Here is an 18086-nt window from a genome sequence, read left to right as displayed (position 1 = left end):
CTTTCTTTCTTTCCTTCCTTCCTTCCTTCCTTCCTTCCTTCCTTCCTTCCTTCCTTCCTTCCTTCCTTCCTTCCTTCTTTTTTTGCACTAATACTAGAGCTTGAACTTAGGGCCTGGGCACTGTCCCTTAGCTTTTTCACTCAAGGCTCTCCCACTTGAGCCAAAGGTCTACTTCCAGCTTTTTGATGGTTAACTGGAGATTGAGTCACAGAATTCCCTGTCCGCTGGCTTTTAACCACAAGCCTCTCATCTCAACCTCCTGAGTAGCTAAGATTACAGGTGTGAGCCACCAGCACCCAATTTCAGAGTACAATTTTCAGTGTGTGATTTCTTGTTTAATATCCTCTCCTCTCCCCTCTTCCCCCCCGCCCCAATGCCCACAGAACTGGCAACTACTGGAAGGCAGGAATCCTGTCCATTCATCATTGTTAGCTCCCTCATTCCTAACACAGAACCCAGGTCCTCAATAATTAATCACCATTGATTTGCTAAGCCAGTTGTCTCAGAACTAACCAGAGAAGAATAGCTCATAGATAAGTTCTGGTATGAACAATTTATTTATTTCAAGCTACCTTGGGAGGTTCAGAATTTCTCAAATATCTAATATTCCCCAAATATCTAATATACATACATAGTTGTATAATTTTCTTGCCAGGCATGGTGGAATATGTCTATAATCCCAACACTTGGGAGGCTGAAGCAAACGAATCATGAATTCACACCCAGCCTAGGTCACATAGTGAGATCCTGTCTCAGAAACATGAAACAATTTTTTTCATTGAGAAAAATAAAATCTCATCACTGGATTTCTTTAACTCTATTTAGAGCATATCTATCACAACCACTTTTCATGGTATAAAGTGTGTTCTCCATGATCAGATCAATGATCAATGATCAGATTCTATGTAAAGAGCTGTCCCCACATTTGGTGACTCAAAACAACAATCTTGTTATTTAATCTTGGTTCTGTAAGTCAGAGTCCTGAGCAGGACAGAACAACAACAGCTAATCTCTGTACCGCAACCCAGTCTGTCTGAGACAACCATCTAGGTTGTCTAGGGTCTTATTCTGGCCTTTACCTAGTTCTTCACTTCCCCATGGGGCCTTTCCAGGTGGTCATCATTGAGGTCTGAGGTTCTCAAAGGAAGCAAGAAAAAGTCCTAAATGCAAGCCTCTGCTTGTATCATGATAGCCAATATCTCATTGGTGACAGCAAATCACAACAGAGGGGACTACATAGGACAAGAATGCCAGGTGTGGTTCTGGAAGGCTACCAAGGCCACAATCCACACTTACATATATTTGGGAAAACATCCAAAGCCCAAGCTAGAGATCTGTGCACTGCAAGACCATCTCCCTCCCACACCACTAATAAGTCCTAAAACATTCTTTCTTTTAAAGGGGCAATTCTAATGACTATGACCTGAATAGAAATTTCCCAGATGCTTTTGAATACAATAACGTATCAAGGCAGCCTGAAACTCTGGCAATCATGAAGTGGCTGAAAACAGAGACATTTGTCCTTTCTGCGAACCTCCATGGCGGTGCCCTGGTGGCCAGTTATCCATTTGATAATGGTGTTCAAGGTAAGACATCTAGGCCTGCTTGGTTCTCCCAAGTGCAGACAGGAGCTGCAAATGCTATGACACTGAAGGACGATGACTAAACGTTTTCTGGCCAGGCTAGGAGGAGCCTCGTTTCTCCAGTCCTGAACCATTCTGCCTTGTAACTCTTAAACAGTAGCAGGACAGTGAGGATGAGCTGCAACAAACTTTGTATTTGTTAGTGGAATGGTATGATCAAATTTAGATGATTTCATAAGAGGCAGCATGGCTAAAAGCAAAGAAAACCAGAAGAACTTACCTTTCTTTGCTGATCACATGGCCTGGGATTGGTCACCCTCCTTCTACCTCTGAATCAGGATACATTGCCCCACATCCACTGTAGGACAACAGTAGCTTCCTTTAGCCAGTGTGGTATCTTAAGGAAACTTTACAGACCTCCATAGATAAGCAGATTTAATTTTAATGTTTCAAGATGAGTCTGCCTTGGTTTATATGATATTACCTTATAAAATAGAAGAGTAGGCCAGGCGGGCTGGGAAGGTAGCTCAGCGGTAGAGTGCATGCCTTGCAAGCATGAGGCCCTGGGTTCGATTCCTCGGCACCACATAAACAGAAAAAGCCGGAAGTGGCGCTGTGGCTCCAGTGGTAGAGCGCTAGCCTTGAGCTAAAGAGCTGAGGGACAGTGCCCAGGCCCAGAGTTAATGCCCATGACCAGCAAAAAAAAAAAAAAAAAAAAAAGAGTAGGCCAGGCACCAGTGGCTCATGCGTGTAATCCTAACTACTCAGGAGGCTGAGATCTGAGGATCATGGTTCAAAGCCAGCCTGGGTATTAGACTCTTATCTCCACTAAGTAGCTGGAACTGGAGTTGTGGCTCAAGTGGTAGAATGCTAACACTGAGTAAAAAGCTAAAGGATAGTGCTGTGCTCTGAGGTCAAGTCCCAAAAGCAGCACCAAAAAAAAAAAAAAAGAAAGAAAGAGAGAGAGAAAAAGAGGGGGGGAGTGTAGTCGTAGAGATGGGAGGGCAGGGATGGTAGGGGAAAAACAAAGGAGGCAACAATGCTTGGTAAGAAATGTACTTATTACCTTGCTCAAGTAACTGTAACTCCTCTGTACAATATTTTCACAATAAAAAAATTTTTTAAATTTAAAAAAGAGAGAGAATAGTTGGGACCAGTGGCTCATGACTCTAATCCTAACTACTCAAAAGCTAAGATCTGAAGATTGCAGTTCAAAGCCAGCATAGGTAGAAAAGACCATAAGATTCTTATCTCCACATAGCCACTAAAAAGCCAAAAGTGAAGCTGTGCCTCAGATGGTAGAGCACAAGCCTTGAGCAAAAAAGCCAAGTGATAGCACAAGACCCTGAGTTTAAGCCCCAGGTACCAGCACAGAAAAAGTAAAAGGAGCATTTGTGGAAGTGGGTAAACTGTCTTCTAAGGAAATGACAGCATGTGTACTTGTTAGTATGGTGGTATGTATTCTGCTCTAAAGTGAACCAAAAAGTCCTTCTCTGACTTTTAAATATAGCCACTGGAGCATTGCTGTCCCGAAGCCTAACTCCTGATGATGATGTTTTCCAACACCTTGCATACACCTACGCTTCAAGAAACCCCAACATGGTGAAAGGAGATCAATGTAAGAATAAAATGAACTTTCCTAATGGAATTACAAATGGATATGCTTGGTATCCACTCCAAGGTGAGTCTCTCTTCATTTCCTCCATTCTCCATATTGCTTTTACTTACAGGTTCTAGCTCATTCATTTTTGACCCAAAAGTTGTCCAAAGATCTTCAGTCACAGCACAGGCCCTCACTTGTGTCTTCATCTGCTGATATCCCAGGAATAGTGATGGTGACATGGTTTGAGAGATGCTCAGATACATTCCTCCCTGCCAATGCCCCCCAGACATTTAGTCAGGATCTGCCTGCTAAGAAAGACAAATAAGACACAGATCTTACTTTCAAGTACAAAGCACATAAATAATAGTGGTGTCAGTGTGATTAGAGTAAGAATAGTGGTTTAGAAATGATAGAGGATATCATCCAGGTATAAAGCCAAAAACCAGTAGGAAGTAGAGAAGATCTTGGAGAAATCTAACACTTGGGTCCCTTCTAGACAGGCAGCTGATACTCAGATCCAGGTAATTATTGTTATGCAAAAGTGAAAAGCTAGTATCACCAGACCTTCCAGTTCACAGAGGAAGTGGGATCACATGAAGTACCATGGTTTCAAAAACTACTTTTCAACAGGCTAAACAAAAGAACTCCTCAGATAGAAACAGCAAGAGGGACCTCCAGTTTCCTACCCTTGGAATAGGATGGTCAGGTAAGGGAGAGGGTAATTGCCATGAAGGGTATATGGGAAGGAAGGATACTTTTTTTTTTTAATTTTTTTTTGGTCCAGTCGTGGGCCTGAACTCTGGGCCTGAGCTCTGTCCCTCAGCTCTTCAGCTCAAGGCTAGCACTCTACCACTTGAGCCACAGCGCCACTTCTGGCTTTTTTCTTTTTGCTTATGTGGTGCTGAGGAATCGAACCCAGGGCCTCAAGCATGCAAGGCAAGCGCTCTACCACTGAGCCACCTTCCCAGCCCAGGAAGGATACTTTTTACTAGAAGGAATTATAGAAACAGAATCCAAGGGATGTGAGACTTGTATTAGTCTAGGAACTGAAAAATTATTAGGAGGGACTTAGGAAGGGCAAGAGGAGAGACAGTAGAATGCAAAGCATTCTCTTCCTACCTGAATTTGCATTTCTGCACAAAGGCCACTTCCAAAGGTACCTTCTCAGTTGGCACTCTGGATGCAAAAGCTGTCTACTAATCTTGCACTTTTGTGTCAGGCACACTGCCGCCTTTCCAGGTACTGTAAATAAATGTAGACCACAACCAATCAGTGCAGGCCTCAGGTCCACCAGGACACCATGACATCTCGAACCTCTCTGCTGTCCATAATCTGCCTCTGCCTGCTAAGGCCTCCAGCAAGGCAAAACCCTGCCCTTGCCTCTTCATGGCTAACAAAACACCCCTTCAGCCAGGGGCAGAGCTGTCCTTCATGTAGACTGTTAACTTTCAAGACAGATCCACATGTGTAGGAAATTTACTAAAACTCACAGTTTCTGTTGGAAATTGTTCCCCACTATGTTTTTGAGAGTTCTGTATCCTCAGGAGAAAACAAAACAAAAACAAAAAAACAGCAGCAAAGCCAGATGCTTAAGAAGTTCAGAGCCAGTCTCCTGACCCACTTATAGATTCTGCTGGCCAAACCTGACCGGCTTTATCCAGAGCTTTACATTCATTCTCCATTCCCCATGCTTGACATTTCCAAGCCCAAATACTTAGCTAGGGATCCTTAACATACTTGGAATCTTTGACATGCTCAGGCTACCAGAGCCTTTTCTCTGTCTCTCTCTCCCTCTTTCTCTCTCTCTCTCTCTCCCGTGCCCTCTCCCTCTCCCTCCCTCCCTTCTTCCTTTTCTCACATGGGATCTCACATTTTTGCTTGAGTAGGCATGGACTGTGAGCCTCCTATTTTATCTTTCCCACATAACAGAGATTGGGGGAAGGGTCTTGCTAACATTATCTAGGCTGGTCTTGAGCAGTCATCCTCCTGATATGTTTCCTAAATCCTTGGGATTATAGGCATAAACCATGGCAACCAGTCTCCTCATTTAATTGTGAACCACAAATGAACTTCAGTCATCTCTGACATTCATATGGAAATATGTAGGAGTGACTGGTATGCCTTGGGTAATGAGATGTGAAGACCATGTTAATCTGTCAAATTCATGCTCTCATGTAGTTTTTCTTGTAACTGTCTCATTCACTTGTCCCCAAAGTATGTGATACTTGGCACCACTCCAATTTTAGACCTGAATAAAAACAAATTTTGCTTGTTTTTAGGTGGAATGCAAGATTACAACTACATCTGGGCCCAGTGTTTTGAAATTACCTTGGAGCTGTCATGCTGTAAATATCCTCGTGAGGAGAAGCTTCCGTACTTTTGGAATGATAACAAAGCCTCGTTAATTGAATATATAAAACAAGTGCACCTAGGTCTGTAAGATTTTTACTGATTCCTTGCCAAACACAAAATATAGCATGGGGCAGGCCCATTGGCTGCAGCACATACATGTTTCTCTCTTCATTGTGATATCAAACTTTGTTCTGGGTCCTCTGTTGTTTCTGGTTCCTCTGGCTTTTTCTTCATGAGCCATGTATTAATTTAACCTTTCTCTTAGACTTCTTCCCACATTCATTCTTCAGTGTGTTACCCGGTGAATTCTTTTCTGAAATCCCTTTATCAGTCTCAGCAGGAGAATGTAACTGAGCAGGAATCACAAAGCTCTGCAGAGGGAGGGTGGCCTTCAAAGTATAGTGCTGGCAGAATGTCGCCACTGAAAGAGCTTGGTAAAATCGTAAATAACACAGAGCTTACAGCATAAGAGCTGCTATTATTAATTTTGAGGGCTTAAAATTTCACTTAGCCAGGTACCAGTGGGCTCATGCCTATAATCTTAACTACTCAGGAGACTGAATGTAGTGGTTCAAATCCAGCTTGGGCAGTAAAGTCAGTGAGATTCTTACCTCCAATTAACCGCCAAAATGCCAAAAGTAGAGCTGTGGCTCCCACCAAGTGGTAGAATGCTAACCTTGAGCACAAATGCTAGGGGACAGGACATGAGTTCATGCCTCAGTACTGGCACACACATAAAAAAAAAGTCCATTTAACATTCCATTGTATGAGGAATATGAAGAATATATATATATATAATTTATTTTGTTTGTCATAGAGCTTGAACTTAAGGTCTAGGCACTGTCCTGAGCTTTTTCTGCTCAAGGTTAGCACTCTACCACTTTGAGCCACAGTGCTACTTCCGGTTTTCTGGTGTTTAATCATAGATGAGTACTTTCCTGCCCGGGCTGGCATCAAACCATGTTCCTCAGATTTCAGTCTCCTGAAAAGTTAGGATTCCATGCATGAACCATGGGGCACCCAACTTGAAGAATATTTATCTACCTTCCTGTCCCTATAATCTGATGGGAACAACCCAGTATTTACAAACACACATCCACCCTGCCCCCTTGTGGTTGAAGACAGAGACAATTTTTTTAGTTTAATAATGAAATGATGTTTCAAAATACTGGTGGTGCATGCAGTTATTACTTACAGAAATCTTCTTTCTCCCTTGATACCAGAGTATTTTTACTTAGAGATAATGGGAACAAGCACCCCCTTGTTGAGATTCCTGCAGGTTAAGAAAATTACTGAAACTGGTCAAGCTGTGTTGCCTTCATCACTCACTAAAAGGCTTCTGAGTCTGAGACTTTGACACATCTGGAAGTCTGTGACTGGTCTTGTCTGCCTCTGTTTTCATGGAAGGTCTGGCCTAGAGGACCAGTGGCTAGGGCGTTCCCATGCTGTTTGGTCACCTGATGTGTTTAAAAGCTGGAGCCACAACTGTCTGGACCTCAGCCTAGTCAGCTGAGGGATATTTGTTGTGGTACTGGAGATCACACCCAGGACCTTGGGCATAGTAGGCAAGCACTCAACAATTGAGCTATATACTCCAGGCCAACACTAAGACAACATTGTCTGACTTAGTGCTGATGTGAAGATTCTGAGAGAAAATACAACTTAAGCACTCAGCATAGAGCCTGGAGCCCACTAAATGCTCCTAACTATTGTCTTAGAACTATTAAGTCTCCCATCAGTCAATTCCATGCTTCAAGCAACCTTTGATTGTAGCTTCCCCATAGTTCACCTGACTGTAAGACAAAACCATCAGGTTCCGTGTACAGTAAATATCTTAAAAAGTAATGCACTGGCATTTTTTTGTTTAGGGTTTATGAAGTCTACCAATGGCATGTTACAGTATGCATTAATGCTTGAACAAACAACTTGGAGATGATAGGAATGAACTTAGATGGTCATCTGTGTGTGTTTATTTTGATAAAATGTACAATGCGCAGAAAAACCAACAAACCTATATAAAGCTATAAGTCAAACTAGTAGCTTGACTATAATGTAGAGATCAAAAATACCTTCCTTTCTATATACATTATTAACTCAAAATAGCTAATAAATATTAAGCATACTTTCCTTAAATTGTTACAGGAAAAATACTTTCCTATGCTACAAAATGTGATGTTTATATTCAGTTTTTCTTTTGTATTATAGGCATAAAAGGACAAGTTTTTGATCAGAATAGAAATCCATTACCCAATGTAATTGTGGAAGTCCAAGACAGAAAACATATCTGTCCGTTTAGAACCAACAAATTTGGAGAATATTATCTACTTCTTTTGCCTGGTTCCTATACAATAAATGTAAGTATGCAATCCTAGTTGTTAATAACATTACAGATCTTACAATACTCACCCAGGAGAAATCTAAAGTAATCCTGGAAAATTCAAAAACAGCCTCAGGCCTGCAACTGGAAGGGGTAGAGGGGCAGCAGAGGTAGGAATGATAGGAACAAACTAGAAAGAAAATGTTCCTGACAATTTTTTCATTGAAGCCAAGTCCTATTTTGTATGGTGTCTTTTATGATAAAGAAGAAGCCCCATTAATAATAAGTTAGAAGGGAGTCCATGTGGTTGTGTGTGACTGCCAGAGAGAAGTCAGGGCAGAAAAGGAGAAATTGTATTTCAAGGACAGTGATAAGGGAGAACTCTGAAAGCCAGCAAAGTGACAGGAGCCCTAGCAGCATGGATAGTTAGAAAGGCAGTCTAGAAAAAAGAACAAAACATTTGGCCCTTCAATCTTGGAATGAAACTGCTCTATAAGGTCAGTGGGAAGAGACCCCAAAGTATAGCAGTAGACTGACACTTCTAAACATTCAGGAGAATTCCCTGGTACTTACCAGCTTTAAACCCAGTCTGGAAAGCTGGCTAGTCTAAAAGTGACTCCTCTCACTTTGGACTACCCTCAACTCTCAGAACTCATACTACTACAACAGCTATTGCTAGTCACCATCTTGACTTAAGGAGCTGGGAGCCTAACCTTGACCCTGTCAGGAAATTTGGGCTCATGTCACTTCACAGGGCAGCAGGCAGCTCTCTGAATCCTGTAGCTTCAAGACCAAACAGCTATATACTCACAAGTTCCTAACCTTAGACTTGTACACAATGTTGCAATGTCCCAGATTCACCCACACCTGTCCCAGCTTGGAAGTGTCCAAGTCTAGCTCCAGGAATGCAGCCACTGGCTCCACTCCCCCCATCATCTGCACTCACCTGGTCTCCTTCCCATGACTGTGGGACCACAGCTGTGTGTACAAAAACCATTGGCTTTCACTTTAACTTGTACTTGGGGACCATGGGAAATGCCCCTCCACATTTTTTTAGCTCCAGGACTGAAATTATTAATGTCACAAAGCATGTCCCCACCAGTTTACACTACATGATTTAGAGACATACCCACCTACACCCTGCAGCTCTAGGACTAAAGATACAAAGCCATAAGTTCTACTACCTCCTGTTCTCAACCCATGGGTCCAAGAAAATGTCTTCCTCCATTGCCTACACATACCTCCAAGCATGGGGGTACCAGTGCCACAGCCCAAACACTATCTGCTCATATGCCAGAAGACTTAGGAACATCTTTGTAGCCCACAGACCTTGGACCACATCACTGGGATCATTTTTGCTTATTTCACAGATCCAGGAAAAGGTATGATCTGAGTCCCACAGCTACCCAATAGTGGCTAAGGGTACTATATGCTAGTACCAACTGCAGTTTCCTCATGATACCTAAAGAAGATCCCCTCTGGCTTCCAAAACATTGAGTTCACAGTTATAGTGCCATGGATCCCAGCACCTTAAAAGACCAGTGATAAGAGGTTGAAGCAATAATTAAAACATATCTGCTGGGCACCAGTAGTTCATGCCTGTAATCTTCAGTTAACCACCAAAAAAACTTGAAGTGGAGGTGTAGATGATAGACTGCCAGTAGACCCTGTTCAAGACCTAGGAGCAGCACACACACAAGAAAAACAACTCCAATTTTACTACCTCACTGTGAAATTCTATTAAACATTTAAAGAACTGATTTTGTTGTTTACTTACACTAGTCCAAAATTTTGAAATGGAAGACTCAGCTAACCTATTATAAGAGGCCAGCATTACCCTGATACCAAGCAAAGAAAACTACAGAACCATATCCCCGATGACACAGAGGGAAATACAAAAGTTCTTGATGAAATTGTAGCAAATTGAATTGAATAGTATAGCAAAAGATAATGCACCAGGATCAAGTGAGATTCCTCTCAGGAATGCAAGGATGGTTTGACACACAAATCAATACATATGACACAACATATCAACAGAATGAAGGACAAAAACTGGGATTGTTTCAACAGCTGCATAAAAAGAATTTGATAGGATTCATTGTCTCTTCATGATTAAAAAAAAATAGGGCTGAGAATGTAGTTTAATGGTGGTAGAGTGCTTGTATAGCATGATTCCTCAGTACCACATAAACAGCAAAGGCCAGAAATGGTGTGGTGGCTCAAGTGGTAGAATGCTAGCCTTGAACAAAAAAAGCTGAGTTCAAGCCCTAGGACTTGGGAAAAAAAGGAAAAAGAAAAGAAAAAACAAACTAGGAATAGAAGGAAAATAGTAGTTATACTGAAAAATCATCACGAATAACAAAAAGATGATAGTATTTCTTCTAATATCATAGACAAGGCAAACATGGTGATTTCTATCACTCTTACTTAATGTAGTACTGGAAGTTTTAACAGGAGCAATTAGCAAAAGAAATAAAAAGCATTCAAACTGTAAAAAAAGACAAGTATTAGACAAAATACAAATAGAAAAATGGGATTATATCAAACTGAGAAACTTCCGTGTAGCAAAGGAAACAGAATTAAGAGAAAATCTATAGTATGGGAAAAATATCTGAAAAATATTGATTTGACAAGGAATTTATTTCCATAATTATATAAGGAACTCTAAAAAGCTTAGCACTAAAAATTAACAAAAACAGTCCAATCAAAAATACGTTATAAAGAGCCAGGCACTGGTGGCTCACTCCTATAATCCTACCTACCAATGAGACTGAGACCTAAAGATCAAGATTTGAAGGCATCCAGGGCAGAAAAGTCCCCATGAGACTTTTAACTCCAATAAACTATTCAAAAAGGCCAGAAGTGGTGCTGTGTCTCAAGCGGTAGAGCACAAGCCTTGAGCACAAAGAAGCTGAGGGACAATGCCAAGCCCTGAGTTCAAGCCCTAGGACTGGCAAAATAAACAAAAGAGGGATGGGGGACTAACGAACTAAACCAGCACTTCTCAAAAAAGAGAGATTTATATACTTAGATCAGCAAGGAAAATGGGAATTAGGAAAAGTTATAATTGTGATTTCCAACGAAGATCTTAAGTATAGACTTGGGACAATAACTCTTCACTTTTGCCCTCCACGAAAATGACAGCAGAATCAGCTTACTGCTTCCTTCTTTCTCCTGACTTGCATCACTAGATAAGTTACCCATATGTCTTTATTTCATCCTGTAATTCTTGGCAACAGCATTAACAACTGAGTACATCAACAGGCCTTGGATAGCTCCTCAGTTACCAGGTCATGAGGTCTGGCAGATTGTTTCATGCATTGCACAAAGGCTGTATTTTAGTGGTGGGTATCAATGTTTTCAGTATTGGCACTACAAAACATCTGAAGTCACTCATACAATTGTTTCTTGTTTATTCCCTCACCCCCCACCCTCTCAGGTTACAGTCCCTGGACATGACTCACATCTCACAAAGGTGGTTATTCCAGAAAAATCCCAGGACTTTAGTGCTCTCAAAAAAGACTTTCTGTTTCCATCCCAAAGGAAATTGGATTCTATCCTAGTATCAAATCCTTCATGCCCGATGATTCCTCTATACAAAACAATGCCAAGCCACTCAGCTGCAACAAAGCCTAGTTTGTTCTTATTTTCACTGACTCTTTTGCACATATTTTTCAAGTAAAATGTGAAGCTCAACCTCCATCATCACCTGGAATCAGGGATTAGTCACACCAGGTCACAGCAATGCTAAACTCCCTTTAGTGGTACCTCAACTGGAGAAACTCGTCTTTCCTAAAAAGAGAAATGGACGTTCCCAATGTGTGTGGGGTACTACTGAATGATTCACTTTAGAATGGAAAACAACTATCAAGTATTTACCATTTATATTTAATGTTGAAGTAGTCTTAGAAATTGTTGAATTTGAGGAGCAAAACAGAAGTTCCTGCAAGAAAAAAATGGAGCCAATTTTATATATGAAAATCAAGATGAATACAAGCAAGAGATGAACATTTATTGACCACTTACTGCATATGACTTTGCCAATTGCTATTTGTGAACAATGCTATAACTAGTTGTCCACAAAGAAGAAATTATCACAAGACTGAGAATATCTAGCTTTGTTAATGTCCTAAGGAGAAAACGTGTCTCAGTGGCCCAAGAAATTATAGGATGGTAAAGGTATCTACAGCGCCTCAAAGCAGCACATCGGTTGAGTCTTTCTCCCTCCAGAGCCAGTGTCCCTGCCTTTCTGCAGCTGGATGCCAGTTTCTGAGGACATCCTAATGTGCAACTCCACCTTCTTTTAAGCCTCAGATTTATGTCCAGTTGCCCACTGTACATAAACACCTGGATATGACCCATAGGTATATCACTCTACATTGACCATTGAATAGTTTTCCCCTACTGTATTTTTTATCTCAATTATTGGTACAACCACTCTAGAAATCTGAGTGATCCTGAGTCTTCCTCTTTATTCTTCATGCCATATGTTGATAGGTTCATTAAGAAATGGTATAAATATTGGCTAAGTCTAGCTAAGTGCTGATGGCCCTCACCAGTTATCCTATCGGCTTAGGAAGCTGAGATGTGAGGATGGAGGTTCAAAGCCAGCTGGAGCAGACAAATCCAAGAGATTCATCTCCAATTAACCAGGAAAAAGCCATAAAGCACCATCTTTGAGCAAGAAAAAGCCAAGTTAAGAGCAAAAGGCCCTGAGTCAAGTCCTAGTACTGGCAGAAGAAAACCCAAATCAGCTGCTTTGTTTCCTAAACACTTAGCATGTTATTTCTGTTTGGGTCTGGAAAGACATTCTGATTCACATTTTGTTTTCTGATCCTCCTTTAAAACTGCATTCAGGGACTGGGAGCACCTTCCCAGTGATAAGAGTGCTTGCCTCAATGCATGAGGCCCTGGGCTTGATTCCTCAGCACCACATAAGCAGAAAAAGCCAGAAATGGCACTGTGGCTCAAGTGGTAAAGCGCTAGCCTTGAGCTAAAGAGCTGAGGGACAGCACCCACACCCAGAGTTCAGGCCTCATGAACAACAACAACAAATACCTTCATTCAAGTTGGAGGCAGAGGCATGGCTGAAGTGGTAAAGTGCCTGCCTAGCAAGCATAAAACCATTAGTTCAAACTCAGGAGTTGGGGGGGAGAGAGGGAAGGCGGGGAGAAGACTTTGCTGATCATCATCACAAGCAATTCCATTCCATTCTTTTCTAGGAAATCTGGAGTTTGAGTCCATATCTCTTTGCTCCCTCAAATCAAACTTGATCTTGACTACTGAATTTACAACACTATAGTATGATCTACTTCACATGGGCTTTCTTAGTAGACAAGCTCTTTGAGGTATGGTCTACTTGTGTGAAAAATTCATTTTTATATCCTCACAGCCTAAAAGTACATACTGAATGGAAAAGTGTTCCAGAAACCTGCTGCTCCTAGTCACTTCAGGCAACAGTAGGGCTTTGGATCAGTGTTTGCATATATGTAGAAAGAAAAAACGCTAAATATAGTGCTTTCACTTGCACTTCACAAAAAGTTTGCAGAAAGGAAATATTGTTACTTGCTTTAAAAAAAAAATCAGAAAGCAACATTTTTACTCGAAAATGCTCACTTTCAAGCAGCCATTTTCTACTAGGATTTTACATGTGTTAATGCATTTTATGTAAGAATTAAAGGGGAAAGATGGGCACCAGTGGCTCATGTCTGTAATTCTAGCAACTGAGGAGGCTGACATCTGAGGATCATAGTTCAAAGCCAACCTGGGCCGGAAAGTCCATAAGACTCTTTATCTCCAAGTAACCACCAGAAAACCAGAAGTGGCACTGTGGCTCAAGTGGTAGAGTTCTCACCTTGAGCTGAAGAGCTGAGGGACAGTGCCCAGGCAGAGTTCAAGCTCCACGACTGACCAAAAAAAAGGCGGGGGGGGGGAGGGGACCGAGTAAGTACTATATGTTTCGAAGTACTATGAGTTGCCTTTGTTCTTATAGTGTACAGCAATGGAAGATGAAACTACACTGGGCTTGGAACCCTGTGAAGGACTGAGATACACACTTAGGTGCACACATTTAGGTGCCAAGCTTATTCTAGCTGCACAAAATCCATACATGTTATTATAAATGGTATAGTTTCTAACCAAACTTGTAAAATCTAGTAATGACCTAAATATCTTGGTCACTTTTAAGCAGTAACATATAATTGAAAGTAAAAGCAAAATTCAATTTTTACATATTAAAGTGTTTAGTCTATACTTAATTTTCCACCAAGCCCTGCACAATTTTTCATCTAAGGATTCTAACTTTTCTGAAAGAGCAGTTTTAAAGTGACATGAACTAAACTGGTTTATAACTCAAAGTTTGTATCAAAATCAAGTTTAAAACCAATCATTTGAAGGCATCAGGATTAGGAGCGGAGCTTAGTGGTGGTTTATGCTTACCAATTTATGAGCTAAGACTCTCACCCGTTTCCCAAATAGACAAAACACAACTATGGAATTCTGTGGTCAGAACAGGCCACCAACCTCCCTAACACCTTTCACTATTCTTGGCCTTCTTTGACTGGTGGTTATATTTCTCAGGCTCCAAGTTCAGGTGAATTCTTTTCTAGAGAAACCAACAAGATCAAAAAGCTTTCAAGGAGAAAAATGTAGGAGTAAAATGAAAACTAGAATGTAGGAGCCCTTGATTCAAGTCCACCACACATGCAGTTTCCTTAGCTGTAAAATGAAGGCTGTGGCTGTCTGTGATTGATTACTAGAAGCTAGTAGGAATTACATGTTGGTGCTTTTAGTGCTTATCTAGATGGAAGGAAAACTCATATTCAAGTGGATACTTTGAGGGCAGTGGGACAGACATTATAAACCGAATCTTGGCCTTACATAAAAATGAAGTTGACTTGCAAACCTCAACATTTGTCAGTGAAAATAATCATGTGATATTCAAAGCTTTCATGAAGAGACATTAGCTTTCTTGGGTGCCTGATCAAATTTGATCATGACTAAATAATGGGGAAACAATGGTCATAAACCTGAACCTAAATGTAAACGACATCTATCATAGAGAAATGTATTTTACAGGAATGTTAAGTCCTGAGGACAAAAGTGTCAGTGTTGATTTTGGTGCTTAATCACAAGAGCTGCTGAATGTCATAAATGTTCAAAGCCTCCTTTCAACACTTCTGAAAGAATGTTTTCTTCCCCCCGAGTGAAATTTACATTTGTAATCTATCTAAAAATGGTGTTAAGCTAGCCTATGTTTAGAAAGTATAAACTGGTGCTGGACTGCAACTATATTTTCCTAGAAAAGTCTAGAAAAATAAGCATAGCATATTGTCTTAATTCCAACAATGTAAGTTCTCTATTGAGGCATTTCTTAGTCTATGTAGCAATATAATTGATATTTATTTTATGAGCAATCATGTATATTTTCTTCATGACTAGGTGGATGGGAAGGAAATAATGGCCAGATTAGAAAGTGTGCTGAGTTCCTACTTACTAAAAAAGAAGCATTACTGCAAACGATTTTTATATTTAGCCTCCTAATAACTCCATAGCCTTTATAGATTTCATAACTGATTTTATAAGCTTTCACGGTGACTTCCTTTTATACTATAATTAAGAACCGATTAAATATAAAAACACGGTAAAGTTTATTTGGAAGGGGACATGACTACCTCTGGGTTTAATAAATTTAGAGTATTTTATTCTCAATAAAGACTATTCACATAGTGAATACTGTTTCTTTCCCTTGCCAAGATAAGTTTAAAGAATGGGAATAAAATGCACTGAAGCAAGCCTGGTAGCCTATTTCAGTAGTAAAATGGATGCTTAACATGAGGCCCTAGGTTCAATCCCCAGCACAAACGGGAAAAAAAAGGCAATGAACTGTATAATCCTGTACAATTAATAATAGTTGGTAAACATAGGAAGTTGTAAACAAAAACGAAACACTAAAATTTAACTCTGATATTTAAAAAAAAGCAATTTTTCCAGGCACCAGTGGCTTACACCTGTAATCCTTGTTACTCAGGAGGCTGAGATCTCTGAGACTGCAGTTCAAAACCAGCCCAGCAGTAAAGTTTGTGAGACTCTTATCTCCAATAAACTACTCAGAAAAAGCTGGAAGTGTTGCTATAGCTCAAATGCCTTGAGCAAAAGCTGCTGAGGGAGAGTACCCAGGCCCAGAGTTCAAAGCCCCAGGATTGGAAAAAAAAATTTTTTGTAAATATAAAAATACAAGTCAGAATCCAACCAGAAAGTAAAACTATTATCTTTTTTATAGTACAATGCCATGGCAATTTATGTTTACTATTATGAGTCTGTATACCTACACACTAAACTATCTTTGAAATGCTTATTTTAACTTAAGAAAATCTAAGCTAAGGGCTAGGAATATGGCTTAGTGATACAGTCCTTGCCTGGCATGCATGGAGCCCTGGGTTTGATTCCTCAGTACCACATAAACAGAAAAGGCCAGAAGTAGTACTATGGCTCAAGTGGTAGAGTGCTAGTCCTGAGCAAGAGAAGCTCAGAGAACAATGCCCAGGCCCTAAGTTCAAGCCCCAGGACAGGCCAAAAAAAAAAAAAAAAGAAAGAGAAAATCTAAGCTAAACGATGCTAGGAATTAATCCTCTGGCCTTTGGACCTGAGATCCCTATGTTCTTTTAAAGCCAATTTCAAACTTAGCTCCCCAGCTTTGACTTAATATTCTTACTGAGCACCTACATCCAGGCTTCACAGAATTTAATTTAGAAGATGAATAGAGAAGGAAACAGGCAATTACAATAATAGGGCCAGACTATACACACTATCTCTTATGAAAAAGCTACTTCAGTCAGCCTGCCACTTGATGTCCAAGTAACACATAGAGCCAATAGCATGCCCAGCCCCTACTCTCTACAACATCAACCTGCTCTGAATCAATGTCTCTAAAGCTCCAAAACAGCCAGGTGCTGGTGGATCATGTCTGTAATCATAGCTACTCAGGAGGCTGAGATCCGAAGATCATGGTTCAAAGTTGGTCCAGGTAGAAAAGTCCAGGAGACTCTTATCTCCAATTAACCACCAGAAAAACAGAAGTGACACTTCGGCTCAAATGGTAGAGCACTCATCTTGAACTGAAGAGCTCAGGGATAACTCCCAGACCCAGAGTTCAAGCCCCACGACCAACCAAAAAAAAAAAAAACAAACAAAAAAAAAAAACTCCAAAACTATATCAAACATGTATTTTCTTTCTTTCTTTTTTTTTTGGTTGGTCATGGGGCCTGAACTCTAGGCCTGGGCCCTGTCCCTCAGCTCTTCAGCTCAAGGCTAGTACTCTACCACTTGAGCCACAGTACCATATCTGGCCTTTTCTGCTTATGTGGAGTTGAAGAATTGACCCCACGGCCTCATGCATACGAGGCAAGCACTCTACCACTGAGCCACCTTCCCAGCCCATCAAGCATGTATTTTCTAAAGTAGAAAGGCACATTCACTCCAAGAAAAACATTCAAACTTGTCTTTAATTACACAAAGAGTATTATTGAAAAAACCCACAACTTCATAAGAGCCAATAGTCACATTCTTGCAATAGTTCTTCATCATTTATTTGCAAATAAATAAATAAGTCATATACTAAACCTAAAATTTAGACAAACAAGATTAGCCAACTATAAGCATGTAAAATGAAACACCATGTGTTCAGTTGAAAGCTGAGTCAACAGCATTCATGGCAGGCACTTTAATTTGCATCAGTTATGGTCTACGAACTTTCCTAGAAGGGTAAACTTATTAATCCTCTTTTCTTCCTAAAGTATAAAGTACTAAGTCTCAAATTATTAAAGTTCTCTCTCCTTTACTTCAGGACTACTAAAGTACTGATCCCATTGGCTGTTTGTTTCCTATTTAAGATATGCTATAGACGCTTGCCTTGCATGCCTGAGGCCCTGGGTTCGATTCCCAGCACCACATAAGCAAAAAAGCCGGAAGTGGCGCTGTGGCTCAAGTGGTAGAGCACTAGCCTTGAGCTGAAAAGCTGAGGGACAGTGCCCAGGCCCAGAGTTCAGGCCCCACGACCAGACACAAAAAAAAAAAAAAAAAGATATGCTATAGATGGATGAGTTGGGGAAGAGAGATGCTTTTTTTATTCAATCCAACAACTGACTACTAGAAACAGGATATGCAAAGTTATTCCTTAGATCTCTTCTAAACTTATAGGTCTAATTGAGGAATATATATAAAACTGTCAGAC

General features: G+C 40.6%; 1 protein-coding gene across 1 annotated transcript in view; it reads left to right on the top strand.

Annotated features, from left to right (window-relative positions):
- Nucleotides 1-15569, top strand: part of Cpm (carboxypeptidase M) — a 63810-nt gene extending 48241 nt beyond the window's left edge. The window contains exons 5-9 of the mRNA XM_069988411.1: nucleotides 1402-1586; nucleotides 3094-3264; nucleotides 5466-5618; nucleotides 7744-7892; nucleotides 11295-15569. Of these exons, the coding sequence (XP_069844512.1) occupies nucleotides 1402-1586; nucleotides 3094-3264; nucleotides 5466-5618; nucleotides 7744-7892; nucleotides 11295-11537 (901 nt within the window). The 3' untranslated portion in view covers nucleotides 11538-15569. The remainder of the gene's footprint in view (nucleotides 1-1401; nucleotides 1587-3093; nucleotides 3265-5465; nucleotides 5619-7743; nucleotides 7893-11294) is intronic.
- Nucleotides 15570-18086: the final 2517 nt, after the last annotated feature.

This window comes from Dipodomys merriami, unplaced genomic scaffold, assembly GCF_024711535.1.
Source record: "Dipodomys merriami isolate MVZ:Mamm:240054 unplaced genomic scaffold, mDipMer1.0.p SCAF_10, whole genome shotgun sequence".
In the NCBI taxonomy this organism is placed as follows: Eukaryota; Metazoa; Chordata; class Mammalia; order Rodentia; family Heteromyidae; genus Dipodomys; species Dipodomys merriami.
This window is presented reverse-complemented; position numbering and strand designations above follow the sequence as displayed.